At 32.3% G+C, this 20000-nt stretch overlaps 1 protein-coding gene across 1 annotated transcript in view; it reads left to right on the plus strand.

The window, feature by feature from the left end:
* LOC124019897 overlaps nucleotides 1-20000 on the plus strand; it is a 35348-nt gene that overhangs the window by 11992 nt on the left and 3356 nt on the right. Inside the window, exons 6-13 of the mRNA XM_046335341.1 lie at nucleotides 239-356; nucleotides 715-933; nucleotides 2451-2621; nucleotides 3066-3215; nucleotides 3439-3488; nucleotides 6042-6171; nucleotides 7048-7145; nucleotides 19614-19770. Coding sequence (XP_046191297.1) covers nucleotides 239-356; nucleotides 715-933; nucleotides 2451-2621; nucleotides 3066-3215; nucleotides 3439-3488; nucleotides 6042-6171; nucleotides 7048-7145; nucleotides 19614-19770 — 1093 coding nt within the window. The remainder of the gene's footprint in view (nucleotides 1-238; nucleotides 357-714; nucleotides 934-2450; nucleotides 2622-3065; nucleotides 3216-3438; nucleotides 3489-6041; nucleotides 6172-7047; nucleotides 7146-19613; nucleotides 19771-20000) is intronic.

Below are 20000 nucleotides of genomic sequence, written 5' to 3' on the forward strand. Positions count from 1 at the left end.
TGCCTGGGTCTGTCTATCTGCCTGGGTCTGTCTGTGAGTGTGTCTGTCTGTCTTGCTCACACACTCACTCACTCACTCACTCACTCACTCACTCACTCACTCACTCACTCACGCACTCACTCTATTTCTCTCTCTCTATTTAATTCTCTCTTTCTGTTTCTCTCTCTCGCTCCCTGAAACAAACTTGTTAACATGTCAACTACAATCCCACATAATATTACCCCCCCCCTCTCTCCAGCCTTCCTCTGTTGTTTCGATGTGTGGCCCCAGGGCCAGCCTTCAGACAGCTGGACGCTGAGCAGAGCATGATCCTTCTACACAACCTGACTACACTGTGTAGAGACCTGGACCCACAGGTAACACACACACACACACACACACACACACACACACACACACACACACACACACACACACACACACACACACACACACACACACACACACACACACACACACACACACACACACACACACACACACACACACACACACACACGCATACACACACACATACACACACACACGCATTCACACACACAGACACACACACGCATATACACACACACACAAACACACACACCCACACATAGAAACACACACATACATTCATACACAGACACACAGACACAGACACACACACAGACAAACACACAGACACACACACACAGACACACAAACTGTACATTAACCCTCGCTGTGTGTTCTCTGCAGGTGTCTGCAGCTCTAGCAGCTAACATGGGAGACAACATAAACAGCAACACCATCGCTGCCCTCGGCAGAGAGAGTACAGGTCTATCTGAGGGTCAGATCACCATGGCACCCGCCAGCGTTCTGTGGGCTTCCTTCAGCATTCTGAGCACTGTGATTGGCTGGAACCAGGGCCAGGCCATGGCCATCATCCAATCACTGATGCTGTCAGGAGCCGTGAAGGTAACCTAGTTTATCACCTAGGACTGGTTGTTGTTGCTGGTGGTTAGTGAATCACATAGTATTGGTTGTTGTTGTGGTAGTTAATCACCTAGTACTGGTTGTTTTTGGTAGTTAGTTAATCACCTAGTACTGGTTGTTGTTGGTAGTTAGTTAATCACCTAGTACTGGTTGTTGTTGTGGTAGTTAATCACCTAGTACTGGTTGTTGTTGGTAGTTAGTTAATCACCTAGTACTGGTTGTTGTTGTGGTAGTTAATCACCTAGTACTGGTTGTTGTTGTGGTAGTTAGTTAATCACCTAGTACTGGTTGTTGTTGTGGTAGTTAATCACCTAGTACTGGTTGTTTTTGTGGTCGTTAGTTAATCACCTAGTACTGGTTGTTGTTGCTGGTAGTTAGTTAATCACCTAGTACTGGTTGTTGCTGGTAGTTAGTTAATCACCTTGTACTGGTTGTTGTTGCTGGTAGTTAGTTAATCACCTTGTACTGGTTGTTGTTGTTGTGGTAGTTAGTTAATCACCTAGTACTGGTTGTTGCTGGTAGTTAGTTAATCACCTAGTACTGGTTGTTGTTTTGGTATTTTATCACCTAGTACTGGTTGTTGTTGGTAGTTAGTTAATCACCTAGTACTGGTTGTTGTTGGTAGTTAGTTAATCACCTTGTACTGGTTGTTGTTGTGGTAGTTAGTTAATCACCTAGTACTGGTTGTTGCTGGTAGTTAGTTAATCACCTAGTACTGGTTGTTGTTAGTAGTTAGTTAATCACCTAGTACTGGTTGTTGCTGGTAGTTAGTTAATCACCGAGTACTAGTTGTGGGTCCTTCTGTAGCTCAGTTGGTAGAGCATGGCGCTTGTAACGCCAGGGTAGTGGGTTCGATCCCGCGACCACCCATACGTAGAATGTATGCACACATGACTGTAAGTCGCTTTGGATAAAAGCGTCTGCTAAATGGCATATATTATTATTATTATATATATTGTTGTGGTAGTTAGTTAATCACCTAGTACTGGTTGTTGTTATGGTAGTTAGTTAATCACATAGTACTGGTTGTTGTTTTGGTATTTTATCACCTAGTACTGGTTGTTGGTAGTTAGTTAATCACCTAGTACTGGTTGTTGTTATGGTAGTTAGTTAATCACATAGTACTGGTTGTTGTTTTGGTATTTTATCACCTAGTACTGGTTGTTGTTGGTAGTTAGTTAATCACCTAGTACTAGTTGTTGTTGTTATGGTAGTTAGTTAATCACATAGTACTGGTTGTTGTTTTGGTATTTTATCACCTAGTACTGGTTGTTGTTGGTAGTTAGTTAATCACCTAGTACTAGTTGTTGTTGTTGGTAGTTAGTTAATCACCAAGTACTGGTTGTTGTTGTTGTTTGATAATATCGTAGAATCTGTACTTTAATCATTATTCTGTCGTCGTTCACCATTTTCATCCTTTTGATCAGATGATCAGAACCTTCCTTCGTTTGTTTCATACACTCATCCGTGTTGTCGTTTTCATCTCTACTTCCTGTCAGATCAACAGCGCATCCACCTTGACAGCGCTGGGTTCCCTGGTGACCGGTGTTCCCTCGGCAACCTTAGGCAGCATCAGCGGCACAGAACTCCTCTACGCGTCCCAGGATGCCACATTCATAACATACATGCAGACCGCCCCGACGATCTTAATCCAGACTTTCGTCACTCAGGTACCGTGTCGCAGTTAAAGTCTTCTTCACTTAACCTTTTGGTTCCTACTATGAGAACTGTTGATTATTTCCAGTTAATTCTATAGCAGTGATAAACATTTCTTAGCTGAATGCTTGTAATATAGATAGATAAAAGCATGGATGTTTGACTGACCGACAAACTGATTGATTAATATGGTGTTTATTCTCCCCATAGGGTTGACTGATTGATTAATATGGTGTCTATTCTCCCCATACAGTTGACTGATTGATTAATATGGTGTCTATTCTCCCCATACAGTTGACTGATTGATTAATATGGTGTCTATTCTCCCCATACAGTTGACTGATTGATTAATGTGGTGTCTATTCTCCCCATACAGTTGACTGATTGATTAATATGGTGTCTATTCTCCCCATGCAGTTGACTGATTGATTAATGTGGTGTCTATTCTCCCCATCCAGTTGATCACAGTGAACCCAAACCCAGACAGTATTCTCCAGAACGTCCCAGACAGCATGTCTACTGAGATCCCCAGGTCCCTGCTGCAGGGCTTCTCTCAGAACAGTGTGGTGGTGGAGAAACTGAACCGGAAGACGTGGAGACACGAACAGGTGACGGGGAGCACACACACACACACACACACACACACACACACACACACACACACACACACACACACACACACACACACACACACACACACACACACACACACACACACACACACACACACACACACACACACACACACACACACACACACACACACACACACACACACACACACACACACAGTGAATTTAAGAAACTATAATCCTGTTCTTTTATTTTCAGGCTGTGTTGTTCTTTGACACAGTGGCTCTAGGAATTGACAACTCCGACAAGTGAGTCTGGGAACATCTGCACATTGTGATGTACAGTATATATATATATACACAGATATATATATAGATATATATATACACAGATATATATATATATATATACACAGATATATATATATATATATATATATATATATACAGATATATATATATATATATATACACAGATATATATATATATATATATACACAGATATATATATATACACACAGATATATATATATACACAGATATATATATATACACACAGATATATATATATACACAGATATATATATATATATATACACAGATATATATATATATATATACACAGATATATATATATATATATATATATATACAGATATATATATATACACAGATATATATATATATATATATACACAGATATATATATATATACACAGATATATATATATATATACACAGATATATATATATATATACAGATATATATATATATACACACAGATATATATATATATATATATACACACAGATATATATATATACATATATATATACACAGATATATATATATATATATATACACAGATATATATATACACAGATATATAGATATATATATACACAGATATATATATATATACAGATATATATATATATATATATATATACACATATACACAGATATATATATATACACATATATATATATATAGATACACACAGATATATATACACAGATATATATACACAGAGATATATATATATATATATATATATATACACACATATATATATATATATATATATATTCACAGATATATATATATATATATATATATATATACACATATATATATATATATGTACACAAATATATATATGTACACAGATATATATATATATATATATATATACACAGATATATATATATATATACACAGATATATATACACAGATAGATATATATATATATATATATGTACACAAATATATATATGTACACAGATATATATATAAAGTGCATTCGGAAAGTATTTACGTAAGTATTCAGACCCTTTACTCAGTACTTTGTTGAAGCACCTTTGGCAGCGATTACAGCCTTGAGTCTTCTTGGGTATGATGCTACAAGCTTGGTACACCTGTATTTGGGGAGTTCCCATTCTTCTCTGCAGATCCTCTCAAGCTCTGTCAGGTTGGATGGGGAGCATCGCTGCAGTTATTTTCAGGTCTCTCCAGAGATGTTTGATCGGTTTCAAATCCGGGCTCTGGCTGGGCCACTCAAGGACATTCAGAGACTTGTCCCAAAGCCACTCCTGTGTTGTTTTGGCTGTGTGCTTAGGGTCGTTGTCCTATTGGAAGGCGAACGCTCGCCCCAGTCTGGGGTTCTGAGCGCTCTGGAGCAGGTTTTCATCAAAGATCTCTCTGTACTTTGCTCCGTTTGTCTTTCCTCGATCCTGACTAGTCTCCTAGTCCCTATCACTGAAAAACATCCCCACAGCATGATGCTGCCACCACCATGAATCCCCGTAGGGATGGTACCAGGTTTCCTCCAGATGTGACGCTTGGCATTCAGGCCAAAGAGTTCAATCTCGGTTTTATCAGACCAGAGAATCTTGTTTCTCATGGTCTGAGAGTCCTTTAGGTACCTTTTGGCAAACTCCAAGCGGGCTGTCATGTGCCTTTTACTGAGGAGTGGGTTCCGTCTGGCCACTCTACCATAAAGGCCTGATCGGTGGAGTGCTGCAGAGATGGTTGTCCTTCTGGAAGGTTCTCCCATCTCCACAGAGGAACTCTAGAGCTCTGTCAGAGTGACCATCGGGTTCCCTGACCAAGGCCATTCTACCCCGATTGCTCAGTTTGGCCAGGCGGACAGTTCTTGGAAGAGTCTTGGTGGTTCCAAACTTGATGGAGGCCACTGGGTTCTTGGGGACCCACAATGCTGCAGAAATGTTTTGGTACCTTTCCCCAGCTCTACGGACAATTCCTTCGACCTCATGGCTAGGTTCTTGCTCTGACATGCACTGTCAACTGGGACCTTATACAGACAGGTGTGTGCCTTTCCAAATCATGTCCAATCAATTGCATTTACCACAGGTGGACTCCAATCAAGTTGTAGAAACATGTCAAAGATGATCAATGGAAACAGGATGCACCTGAGCTCATTTTCAATTCTCATAGCAAAGGGTCTGAATACTTATGTAAATAAGTTATTATATTTTTTGTTTGTAATACATTTGCAAAAATGTCTAAAAACCAGTTTTCACTTTGTCATTATGGGGTATTGTGTGTAGATAAAAAAAACAGTTTTAATTATGAAATCCATTTTAGAATAAGGCTGTAACGTAACAAAATGTGGAAAAAGTCAAGGTGTCTGAATACTTTCAGAATTCACTTTAAAACCAGGAAGTGTCATGTGGGCGTGTTGATGGTGTCTCAGTGCAATTTCTCTCAGTTTAATGGTTATTTGTTTTCAATTATCGTGTGTGTGTCCGCGCCTTTGTGCGTGTGCGTGCGTGTGTGTGTGTGTGTGTGTCTGTGTGTGTCTGTGTGTGTGTGTGTGCGTCTGTGTGTGTCCCCAGTATGTCATCCAGCGTGCTCCAGGGCTTCACCTGCACCAGAGTGGCCAGTATGACCACAACCAAGATCAAGAAACTGGTCAAGGCCTGCAGGAGGAAGGGCAAGAACAGGGTCGCACTGAGAGAGACTCAGGTCAGATACCAGCTGTTGTTGTTGTTTTCACTGTGGTTATTGTTGTTGTTGTTGTCGTACTCAAAGAGACTCAGGTCAGCCTCTCATCACCAAGCTTAATACCAGCTGTTGTTGTTGTCCTTGTTGTTGTCGTACTCAAAGAGACTCTGGTCAGCCTCTCATCACCAAGCTTAATACCAGCTGTTGTTGTTGTCCTTGTTGTTGTCGTACTCAAAGAGACTCTGGTCAGCCTCTCATCACCAAGCTTAATACCAGCTGTTGTTGTTGTCCTTGTTGTTGTTGTTGTTGTCGTACTCAAAGAGACTCTGGTCAGCCTCTCATCACCAAGCTTAATACCAGCTGTTGTTGTTGTCCTTGTTGTTGTTGTTGTTGTCGTACTCAAAGAGACTCTGGTCAGCCTCTCATCACCAAGCTTAATACCAGCTGTTGTTGTTGTCCTTGTTGTTGTCGTACTCAAAGAGACTCTGGTCAGCCTCTCATCACCAAGCTTAATACCAGCTGTTGTTGTTGTCCTTGTTGTTGTTGTTGTTGTTGTTGTCGTCGTACTCAAAGAGACTCTGGTCAGCCTCTCATCACCAAGCTTAATACCAGCTGTTGTTGTTGTCCTTGTTGTTGTCGTACTCAAAGAGACTCTGGTCAGCCTCTCATCACCAAGCTTAATACCAGCTGTTGTTGTTGTCCTTGTTGTTGTTGTTGTTGTTGTTGTCGTACTCAAAGAGACTCTGGTCAGCCTCTCATCACCAAGCTTAATACCAGTTGTTGTTGCTGAGGTCGGTAATTGTTGGATTCCAACAGTTGTTTGAGAAGTCAGCTTGCAAAGGGATTATTCATTTGATAAATAATCATCATGTTATTATATGTTTGTGTGAACCACAGTTGACCTGCATGTACAACTACATCAAGGAAGAGTCAAATGTCACCAGCTACAACCTGTACCCTCCTGACATGCTGCTTTACTACAGTGAGTACCGCATGTCACACATTCAACCAATCAATCAATACATCAATTAACCAATCAACCAATAAATACATTGACCAACCAATCAACCAATCAATCAACCAATCAATTAACCAATCAACCAATATATACATTGACCAACCAATAAATCCATTAACCAATCAACCAATCAATCAACCAACAACCAATAAATTAATCAACCAACCAACAAATAAATACATTAACCAATTAACCAATCAACCAATAAATACATTAACCATTACTGAGGAATGAAACTGGTTTATTAATAAGTTACTGATGAATGAAACTGGTTTATTAAGTTAGTGATGAATGAAACTGGTTTATTAATAAGTTAGTGATGAATGAAACTGGTTTATTAATAAGTTACTGATGAATGAAACTGGTTTATTAATAAGTTACTGATGAATGAAACTGGTTTATTAATAAGTTACTGATGAATGAAACTGGTTTATTAAGTTACTGATGAATGAAACTGGTTTATTAATAAGTTACTGATGAATGAAACTGGTTTATTAATAAGTTACTGATGAATGAAACTGGTTTATTAAGTTACTGATGAATGAAACTGGTTTATTAAGTTACTGATGAATGAAACTGGTTTATTAAGTTACTGATGAATGATACTGGTTTATTAAGTTACTGATGAATGAAACTGGTTTACTATGTTACTGATGAATGAAACTGGTTTATTAAGCTACTGATGAATGAAACTGGTTTATTAAGTTACTGGTTTATTACGTTACTGATGAATGAAACTGGTTTATTAAGTTACTAATGAAACTGGTTTATTAAGTTACTGATGAAACTGGTTTATTAAGTTACTGATGAATGAAACTGGTTTATTAAGTTACTGATGAATGAAACTGGTTTATTAAGTTACTGATGAATGAAACTGGTTTATTAAGTTACTGGTTTATTAAGTTACTGATGAATGAAACTGGTTTATTAAGTTACTGATGAATGAAACTGGTTTATTAAGTTACTGATGAATGAAACTGGTTTATTAAGTTACTGATGAATGAAACTGGTTTATTAAGTTACTGATGAATGAAACTGGTTTATTAAGTTACTGATGAATGAAACTGGTTTATTAAGTTACTGATTAATGAATCTGGTTTATTAAGTTACTGATGAATGAAACTGGTTTATTAAGTTACTGATTAATGAAACTGGTTTATTAAGTTACTGATGAATGAAACTGGTTTATTAAGTTACTGGTTTATTAAGTTACTGATGAATGAAACTGGTTTATTAAGTTACTGATGAATGAAACTGGTTTATTAAGTTAGTGATGAATGAAACTGGTTTATTAAGTTACTGGTTTATTAAGTTACTGATGAATGAAACTGGTTTATTAAGTTAGTGATGAATGAAACCGGTTTATTCAGTTACTGATGAATGAAACTGGTTTATTAAGTTACTGATGAATGAAACCGGTTTATTAAGTTAGTGATGAATGAAACTGGTTTATTAAGTTACTGATGAAACTGGTTTATTAAGTTACTGATGAATGAAACTGGTTTATTAAGTTACTGATGAATGAAACTGGTTTATTAAGTTACTGATGAATGAAACTGGTTTATTAAGTTACTGATGAATGAAACTGGTTTATTAAGTTACTGATGAATGAAACTGGTTTATTAAGTTACTGATGAATGAAACTGGTTTATTAAGTTACTGATGAAACTGGTTTATTAAGTTACTGATGAATGAAACTGGTTTATTAAGTTACTGATGAATGAAACTGGTTTATTAAGTTACTGATGAATGAAACTGGTTTATTAAGTTACTGGTTTATTAAGTTACTGATGAATGAAACTGGTTTATTAAGTTACTGGTTTATTAAGTTACTGATGAATGAAACTGGTTTATTAAGTTACTGATGAATGAAACTGGTTTATTAAGTTACTGATGAATGAAACTGGTTTATTAAGTTACTGATGAATGAAACTGGTTTATTAAGTTACTGATGAATGAAACTGGTTTATTAAGTTACTGATGAATGAAACTGGTTTATTAAGTTACTGGTTTATTAAGTTACTGATGAATGAAACTGGTTTATTAAGTTACTGATGAATGAAACTGGTTTATTAAGTTACTGATGAATGAAACTGGTTTATTAAGTTACTGATGAATGAAACTGGTTTATTAAGTTACTGGTTTATTAAGTTACTGATGAATGAAACTGGTTTATTAAGTTACTGAATGAAATGGTTTAAACTGGTTTATTAAGTTACTGATGAATGAAACTGGTTTATTAAGTTACTGATGAATGAAACTGGTTTATTAAGTTACTGATGAATGAAACTGGTTTATTAAGTTACTGATGAATGAAACTGGTTTATTAAGTTACTGATGAATGAAACTGGTTTATTAAGTTACTGGTTTATTAAGTTACTGATGAATGAAACTGGTTTATTAAGTTACTGATGAATGAAACTGGTTTATTAAGTTACTGATGAATGAAACTGGTTTATTAAGTTACTGGTTTATTAAGTTACTGATGAATGAAACTGGTTTATTAAGTTACTGGTTTATTAAGTTACTAATGAATGAAACTGGTTTATTAAGTTACTGGTTTATTAAGTTACTGATGAATGAAACTGGTTTATTAAGTTACTGGTTTATTAAGTTACTGATGAATGAAACTGGTTTATTAAGTTACTGATGAATGAAACTGGTTTATTAAGTTACTGATGAAACTGGTTTATTAAGTTACTGATGAATGAAACTGGTTTATTAAGTTACTGATGAATGAAACTGGTTTATTAAGTTACTAATGAATGAAACTGGTTTATTAAGTTACTGGTTTATTAAGTTACTGATGAATGAAACTGGTTTATTAAGTTACTGGTTTATTAAGTTACTGATGAATGAAACTGGTTTATTAAGTTACTGATGAATGAAACTGGTTTATTAAGTTACTGATGAATGAAACTGGTTTATTAAGTTACTGATGAATGAAACTGGTTTATTAAGTTACTGATGAATGAAACTGGTTTATTAAGTTACTGATGAATGAAACTGGTTTATTAAGTTACTGATGAATGAAACTGGTTTATTAAGTTACTGATGAATGAAACTGGTTTATTAAGTTACTAATGAATGAAACTGGTTTATTAAGTTACTGATGAATGAAACTGGTTTATTAAGTTACTGATGAATGAAACTGGTTTATTAAGTTACTGGTTTATTAAGTTACTGATGAATGAAACTGGTTTATTAAGTTACTGATGAATGAAACTGGTTTATTAAGTTACTGATGAATGAAACTGGTTTATTAAGTTACTGATGAATGAACTGGTTTATTAAGTTACTGATGAATGAAACTGGTTTACTATGTTACTGATGAATGAAACTGGTTTACTATGTTACTGATGAATGAAACTGGTTTATTAAGCTACTGATGAATGAAACTGGTTTATTAAGTTACTAATGAAACTGGTTTATTAAGTTACTGATGAAACTGGTTTATTAAGTTACTGATGAATGAAACTGGTTTATTAAGTTACTGATGAATGAAACTGGTTTATTAAGTTACTGATGGATGAAACTGGTTTATTAAGTTACTGGTTTATTAAGTTACTGATGAATGAAACTGGTTTATTAAGTTACTGATGAATGAAACTGGTTTATTAAGTTACTGATGAATGAAACTGGTTTATTAAGTTACTGATGAATGAAACTGGTTTATTAAGTTACTGATGAATGAAACTGGTTTATTAAGTTACTGATGAATGAAACTGGTTTATTAAGTTACTGATTAATGAATCTGGTTTATTAAGTTACTGATGAATGAAACTGGTTTATTAAGTTACTGATTAATGAAACTGGTTTATTAAGTTACTGATGAATGAAACTGGTTTATTAAGTTACTGGTTTATTAAGTTACTGATGAATGAAACTGGTTTATTAAGTTACTGATGAATGAAACTGGTTTATTAAGTTAGTGATGAATGAAACTGGTTTATTAAGTTACTGGTTTATTAAGTTACTGATGAATGAAACTGGTTTATTAAGTTACTGATGAATGAAACTGGTTTATTCAGTTACTGATGAATGAAACTGGTTTATTAAGTTACTGATGAATGAAACCGGTTTATTAAGTTAGTGATGAATGAAACTGGTTTATTAAGTTACTGATGAAACTGGTTTATTAAGTTACTGATGAATGAAACTGGTTTATTAAGTTACTGATGAATGAAACTGGTTTATTAAGTTACTGATTAATGAATCTGGTTTATTAAGTTACTGATGAATGAAACTGGTTTATTAAGTTACTGATGAATGAAACGGGTTTATTAAGTTACTGATGAATGAAACTGGTTTATTAAGTTACTGATGAAACTGGTTTATTAAGTTACTGATGAATGAAACTGGTTTATTAAGTTACTGATGAATGAAACTGGTTTATTAAGTTACTGATGAATGAAACCGGTTTATTAAGTTACTGGTTTATTAAGTTACTGATGAATGAAACTGGTTTATTAAGTTACTGGTTTATTAAGTTACTGATGAATGAAACTGGTTTATTAAGTTACTGATGAATGAAACTGGTTTATTAAGTTACTGATGAATGAAACTGGTTTATTAAGTTACTGATGAATGAAACTGGTTTATTAAGTTACTGATGAATGAAACTGGTTTATTAAGTTACTGATGAATGAAACTGGTTTATTAAGTTACTGGTTTATTAAGTTACTGATGAATGAAACTGGTTTATTAAGTTACTGATGAATGAAACTGGTTTATTAAGTTACTGATGAATGAAACTGGTTTATTAAGTTACTGATGAATGAAACTGGTTTATTAAGTTACTGGTTTATTAAGTTACTGATGAATGAAACTGGTTTATTAAGTTACTGATGAATGAAACTGGTTTATTAAGTTACTGGTTTATTAAGTTACTGATGAATGAAACTGGTTTATTAAGTTACTGATGAATGAAACTGGTTTATTAAGTTACTGATGAATGAAACTGGTTTATTAAGTTACTGATGAATGAAACTGGTTTATTACGTTACTGATGAATGAAACTGGTTTATTAAGTTACTGGTTTATTAAGTTACTGATGAATGAAACTGGTTTATTAAGTTACTGATGAATGAAACTGGTTTATTAAGTTACTGATGAATGAAACTGGTTTATTACGTTACTGGTTTATTAAGTTACTGATGAATGAAACTGGTTTATTAAGTTACTGATGAATGAAACTGGTTTATTACGTTACTGATGAATGAAACTGGTTTATTAAGTTACTGGTTTATTAAGTTACTGATGAATGAAACTGGTTTATTAAGTTACTGGTTTATTAAGTTACTGATGAATGAAACTGGTTTATTAAGTTACTGATGAATGAAACTGGTTTATTAAGTTACTGATGAAACTGGTTTATTAAGTTACTGATGAATGAAACTGGTTTATTAAGTTACTGATGAATGAAACTGGTTTATTAAGTTACTGATGAATGAAACCGGTTTATTAAGTTACTGGTTTATTAAGTTACTGATGAATGAAACTGGTTTATTAAGTTACTGGTTTATTAAGTTACTGATGAATGAAACTGGTTTATTAAGTTACTGATGAATGAAACTGGTTTATTAAGTTACTGATGAATGAAACTGGTTTATTAAGTTACTGATGAATGAAACTGGTTTATTAAGTTACTGATGAATGAAACTGGTTTATTAAGTTACTGATGAATGAAACTGGTTTATTAAGTTACTGATGAATGAAACTGGTTTATTAAGTTACTGATGAATGAAACTGGTTTATTAAGTTACTAATGAATGAAACTGGTTTATTAAGTTACTGATGAATGAAACTGGTTTATTAAGTTACTGATGAATGAAACTGGTTTATTAAGTTACTGGTTTATTAAGTTACTGATGAATGAAACTGGTTTATTAAGTTACTGATGAATGAAACTGGTTTATTAAGTTACTGATGAATGAAACTGGTTTATTAAGTTACTGATGAATGAAACTGGTTTATTAAGTTACTGGTTTATTAAGTTACTGATGAATGAAACTGGTTTATTAAGTTACTGATGAATGAAACTGGTTTATTAAGTTACTGATGAATGAAACTGGTTTATTAAGTTACTGGTTTATTAAGTTACTGATGAATGAAACTGGTTTATTAAGTTACTGATGAATGAAACTGGTTTATTAAGTTACTAATGAATGAAACTGGTTTATTAAGTTACTAATGAATGAAACTGGTTTATTAAGTTACTAATGAATGAAACTGGTTTATTAAGTTACTGGTTTATTAGGTTACTGATGAATGAAACTGGTTTATTAAGTTACTAATGAATGAAACTGGTTTATTAAGTTACTAATGAATGAAACTGGTTTATTAAGTTACTGATGAATGAAACTGGTTTATTAAGTTACTGATGAATGAAACTGGTTTATTAAGTTACTGATGAATGAAACTGGTTTATTAAGTTACTGATGAATGAAACTGGTTTATTAAGTTACTGGTTTATTAAGTTACTGATGAATGAAACTGGTTTATTAAGTTACTGATGAATGAAACTGGTTTATTAAGTTACTGGTTTATTAAGTTACTGATGAATGAAACTGGTTTATTAAGTTACTGATGAATGAAACTGGTTTATTAAGTTACTGATGAATGAAACTGGTTTATTAAGTTACTGATGAATGAAACTGGTTTATTACGTTACTGATGAATGAAACTGGTTTATTAAGTTACTGGTTTATTAAGTTACTAATGAATGAAACTGGTTTATTAAGTTACTAATGAATGAAACTGGTTTATTAAGTTACTAATGAATGAAACTGGTTTATTAAGTTACTGGTTTATTAAGTTACTGATGAATGAAACTGGTTTATTAAGTTACTAATGAATGAAACTGGTTTATTAAGTTACTAATGAATGAAACTGGTTTATTAAGTTACTGATGAATGAAACTGGTTTATTAAGTTACTGATGAATGAAACTGGTTTATTAAGTTACTGATGAATGAAACTGGTTTATTAAGTTACTGGTTTATTAAGTTACTGATGAATGAAACTGGTTTATTAAGTTACTGATGAATGAAACTGGTTTATTAAGTTACTGGTTTATTAAGTTACTGATGAATGAAACTGGTTTATTAAGTTACTGATGAATGAAACTGGTTTATTAAGTTACTGATGAATGAAACTGGTTTATTAAGTTACTGATGAATGAAACTGGTTTATTAAGTTACTGATGAATGAAACTGGTTTATTAAGTTACTGGTTTATTAAGTTACTGATGAATGAAACTGGTTTATTAAGTTACTGATGAATGAAACTGGTTTATTAAGTTACTGATGAATGAAACTGGTTTATTAGTTACTGGTTTATTAAGTTACTGATGAATGAAACTGGTTTATTAAGTTACTGATGAATGAAACTGGTTTATTACGTTACTGATGAATGAAACTGGTTTATTAAGTTACTGGTTTATTAAGTTACTGATGAATGAAACTGGTTTATTAAGTTACTGGTTTATTAAGTTACTGATGAATGAAACTGGTTTATTAAGTTACTGATGAATGAAACTGGTTTATTAAGTTACTGATGAAACTGGTTTATTAAGTTACTGATGAATGAAACTGGTTTATTAAGTTACTGATGAATGAAACTGGTTTATTAAGTTACTGATGAATGAAACCGGTTTATTAAGTTACTGGTTTATTAAGTTACTGATGAATGAAACTGGTTTATTAAGTTACTGATGAATGAAACTGGTTTATTAAGTTACTGATGAATGAAACTGGTTTATTAAGTTACTGATGAATGAAACTGGTTTATTAAGTTACTGATGAATGAAACTGGTTTATTAAGTTACTGATGAATGAAACTGGTTTATTAAGTTACTGATGAATGAAACTGGTTTATTAAGTTACTGATGAATGAAACTGGTTTATTAAGTTACTGATGAATGAAACTGGTTTATTAAGTTACTGATGAATGAAACTGGTTTATTAAGTTACTGATGAATGAAACTGGTTTATTAAGTTACTGGTTTATTAAGTTACTGATGAATGAAACTGGTTTATTAAGTTACTGATGAATGAAACTGGTTTATTAAGTTACTGATGAATGAAACTGGTTTATTAAGTTACTGATGAATGATACTGGTTTATTAAGTTACTGATGAATGAAACTGGTTTACTATGTTACTGATGAATGAAACTGGTTTATTAAGCTACTGATGAATGAAACTGGTTTATTAAGTTACTGGTTTATTACGTTACTGATGAATGAAACTGGTTTATTAAGTTACTAATGAAACTGGTTTATTAAGTTACTGATGAAACTGGTTTATTAAGTTACTGATGAATGAAACTGGTTTATTAAGTTACTGATGAATGAAACTGGTTTATTAAGTTACTGATGAATGAAACTGGTTTATTAAGTTACTGGTTTATTAAGTTACTGATGAATGAAACTGGTTTATTAAGTTACTGATGAATGAAACTGGTTTATTAAGTTACTGATGAATGAAACTGGTTTATTAAGTTACTGATGAATGAAACTGGTTTATTAAGTTACTGATGAATGAAACTGGTTTATTAAGTTACTGATGAATGAAACTGGTTTATTAAGTTACTGATTAATGAATCTGGTTTATTAAGTTACTGATGAATGAAACTGGTTTATTAAGTTACTGATTAATGAAACTGGTTTATTAAGTTACTGATGAATGAAACTGGTTTATTAAGTTACTGGTTTATTAAGTTACTGATGAATGAAACTGGTTTATTAAGTTACTGATGAATGAAACTGGTTTATTAAGTTAGTGATGAATGAAACTGGTTTATTAAGTTACTGGTTTATTAAGTTACTGATGAATGAAACTGGTTTATTAAGTTACTGATGAATGAAACTGGTTTATTCAGTTACTGATGAATGAAACTGGTTTATTAAGTTACTGATGAATGAAACTGGTTTATTAAGTTAGTGATGAATGAAACTGGTTTATTAAGTTACTGATGAAACTGGTTTATTAAGTTACTGATGAATGAAACTGGTTTATTAAGTTACTGATGAATGAAACTGGTTTATTAAGTTACTGATTAATGAATCTGGTTTATTAAGTTACTGATGAATGAAACTGGTTTATTAAGTTACTGATGAATGAAACTGGTTTATTAAGTTACTGATGAATGAAACTGGTTTATTAAGTTACTGATGAAACTGGTTTATTAAGTTACTGATGAATGAAACTGGTTTATTAAGTTACTGATGAATGAAACTGGTTTATTAAGTTACTGATGAATGAAACTGGTTTATTAAGTTACTGGTTTATTAAGTTACTGATGAATGAAACTGGTTTATTAAGATTACTGGTTTATTAAGTTACTGATGAATGAAACTGGTTTATTAAGTTACTGATGAATGAAACTGGTTTATTAAGTTACTGATGAATGAAACTGGTTTATTAAGTTACTGATGAATGAAACTGGTTTATTAAGTTACTGATGAATGAAACTGGTTTATTAAGTTACTGATGAATGAAACTGGTTTATTAAGTTACTGGTTTATTAAGTTACTGATGAATGAAACTGGTTTATTAAGTTACTGATGAATGAAACTGGTTTATTAAGTTACTGATGAATGAAACTGGTTTATTAAGTTACTGATGAATGAAACTGGTTTATTAAGTTACTGGTTTATTAAGTTACTGATGAATGAAACTGGTTTATTAAGTTACTGATGAATGAAACTGGTTTATTAAGTTACTGGTTTATTAAGTTACTGATGAATGAAACTGGTTTATTAAGTTACTGATGAATGAAACTGGTTTATTAAGTTACTGATGAATGAAACTGGTTTATTAAGTTACTGATGAACTGGTTTATTAAACTGGTTTATTACGTTACTGATGAATGAAACTGGTTTATTAAGTTACTGGTTTATTAAGTTACTGATGAATGAAACTGGTTTATTAAGTTACTGATGAATGAAACTGGTTTATTAAGTTACTGATGAATGAAACTGGTTTATTACGTTACTGGTTTATTAAGTTACTGATGAATGAAACTGGTTTATTAAGTTACTGATGAATGAAACTGGTTTATTACGTTACTGATGAATGAAACTGGTTTATTAAGTTACTGGTTTATTAAGTTACTGATGAATGAAACTGGTTTATTAAGTTACTGGTTTATTAAGTTACTGATGAATGAAACTGGTTTATTAAGTTACTGATGAATGAAACTGGTTTATTAAGTTACTGATGAAACTGGTTTATTAAGTTACTGATGAATGAAACTGGTTTATTAAGTTACTGATGAATGAAACTGGTTTATTAAGTTACTAATGAATGAAACTGGTTTATTAAGTTACTGGTTTATTAAGTTACTGATGAATGAAACTGGTTTATTAAGTTACTGGTTTATTAAGTTACTGATGAATGAAACTGGTTTATTAAGTTACTGATGAATGAAACTGGTTTATTAAGTTACTGATGAATGAAACTGGTTTATTAAGTTACTGATGAATGAAACTGGTTTATTAAGTTACTGATGAATGAAACTGGTTTATTAAGTTACTGATGAATGAAACTGGTTTATTAAGTTACTGATGAATGAAACTGGTTTATTAAGTTACTGATGAATGAAACTGGTTTATTAAGTTACTAATGAATGAAACTGGTTTATTAAGTTACTGATGAATGAAACTGGTTTATTAAGTTACTGATGAATGAAACTGGTTTATTAAGTTACTGGTTTATTAAGTTACTGATGAATGAAACTGGTTTATTAAGTTACTGATGAATGAAACTGGTTTATTAAGTTACTGATGAATGAAACTGGTTTATTAAGTTACTGATGAATGAAACTGGTTTATTAAGTTACTGGTTTATTAAGTTACTGATGAATGAAACTGGTTTATTAAGTTACTGATGAATGAAACTGGTTTATTAAGTTACTGATGAATGAAACTGGTTTATTAAGTTACTGGTTTATTAAGTTACTGATGAATGAAACTGGTTTATTAAGTTACTGATGAATGAAACTGGTTTATTAAGTTACTAATGAATGAAACTGGTTTATTAAGTTACTAATGAATGAAACTGGTTTATTAAGTTACTAATGAATGAAACTGGTTTATTAAGTTACTGGTTTATTAAGTTACTGATGAATGAAACTGGTTTATTAAGTTACTAATGAATGAAACTGGTTTATTAAGTTACTAATGAATGAAACTGGTTTATTAAGTTACTGATGAATGAAACTGGTTTATTAAGTTACTGGTTTATTAAGTTACTGATGAATGAAACTGGTTTATTAAGTTACTGATGAATGAAACTGGTTTATTAAGTGAGTGATGAATGAAACTGGTTTATTAAGTTACTGGTTTATTAAGTTACTGATGAATGAAACTGGTTTATTAAGTTACTGATGAATGAAACTGGTTTATTAAGTTACTGATGAATGAAACTGGTTTATTAAGTTACTAATGAATGAAACTGGTTTATTAAGTTACTAATGAATTAAACTGGTTTATTAAGTTACTAATGAATGAAACTGGTTTATTAAGTTACTGGTTTATTAAGTTACTGATGAATGAAACTGGTTTATTAAGTTACTGGTTTATTAAGTTACTGATGAATGAAACTGGTTTATTAAGTTACTGATGAATGAAACTGGTTTATTAAGTTACTGATGAATGAAACTGGTTTATTAAGTTACTGATGAATGAAACTGGTTTATTAAGTTACTGGTTTATTAAGTTACTGATGAATGAAACTGGTTTATTAAGTTACTGATGAATGAAACTGGTTTATTAAGTTACTGATGAATGAAACTGGTTTATTAAGTTACTGTTTATGAATGAAACTGGGATGAATGAAACTGGTTTATTAAGTTACTGATGAATGAAACTGGTTTATTAAGTTACTGATGAATGAAACTGGTTTATTAAGTTACTAATGAATGAAACTGGTTTATTAAGTTACTAATGAATGAAACTGGTTTATTAAGTTACTGAATGAAACTGATTTATTAAACTGGTTTATTAAGTTACTGATGAATGAAACTGGTTTATTAAGTTACTAATGAATGAAACTGGTTTATTAAGTTACTAATGAATGAAACTGGTTTATTAAGTTACTGATGAATGAAACTGGTTTATTAAGTTACTGGTTTATTAAGTTACTGATGAATGAAACTGGTTTATTAAGTTACTGATTAATGAAACTGGTTTATTAAGTTAGTGATGAATGAAACTGGTTTATTAAGTTACTGGTTTATTAAGTTACTGATGAATGAAACTGGTTTATTAAGTTACTGATGAATGAAACTGGTTTATTAAGTTACTGATGAATGAAACTGGTTTATTAAGTTACTGATGAATGAAACTGGTTTATTAAGTTACTGATGAATGAAACTGGTTTATTAAGTTACTGAGGTGTTGTATTGGACACCTGTCAGGACTACTACTGTATGAATATAAAGGTGTTGTATTGTATTTGATGTCTGCAGCTACAGTAAGGTTCCTCAGGACACCTGTCAGGACTACTTCAGTGAGCTGGGAGACGCAGACTTCTCCGTGTTCTCCGACGCGCTCAGCTTCAAACGCACAGCCCTGGTTAACAATGTCAAGACCTGCCTGGTGAGTCACCACACTGTCACACAACATGGATGTGTTCCAAATGACACCACTATTCCCTTTAATAGTACACTACTTTTGACCGGGCCTATCGGTCTCTGGTCTCAGTAGTACACTATAAATCTACAACCTCCATCCATTGCTTTCTGCAATGCAGTAAAGGCAGATTGAAGCTCTGGAATTAACCTGGTTAACCCTGGGGGTGGGGGATAGCAATAGTAGCATCTGAAAGA

Source organism: Oncorhynchus gorbuscha, unplaced genomic scaffold, assembly GCF_021184085.1.
Source record: "Oncorhynchus gorbuscha isolate QuinsamMale2020 ecotype Even-year unplaced genomic scaffold, OgorEven_v1.0 Un_scaffold_717, whole genome shotgun sequence".
NCBI classification, from domain to species: Eukaryota; Metazoa; Chordata; class Actinopteri; order Salmoniformes; family Salmonidae; genus Oncorhynchus; species Oncorhynchus gorbuscha.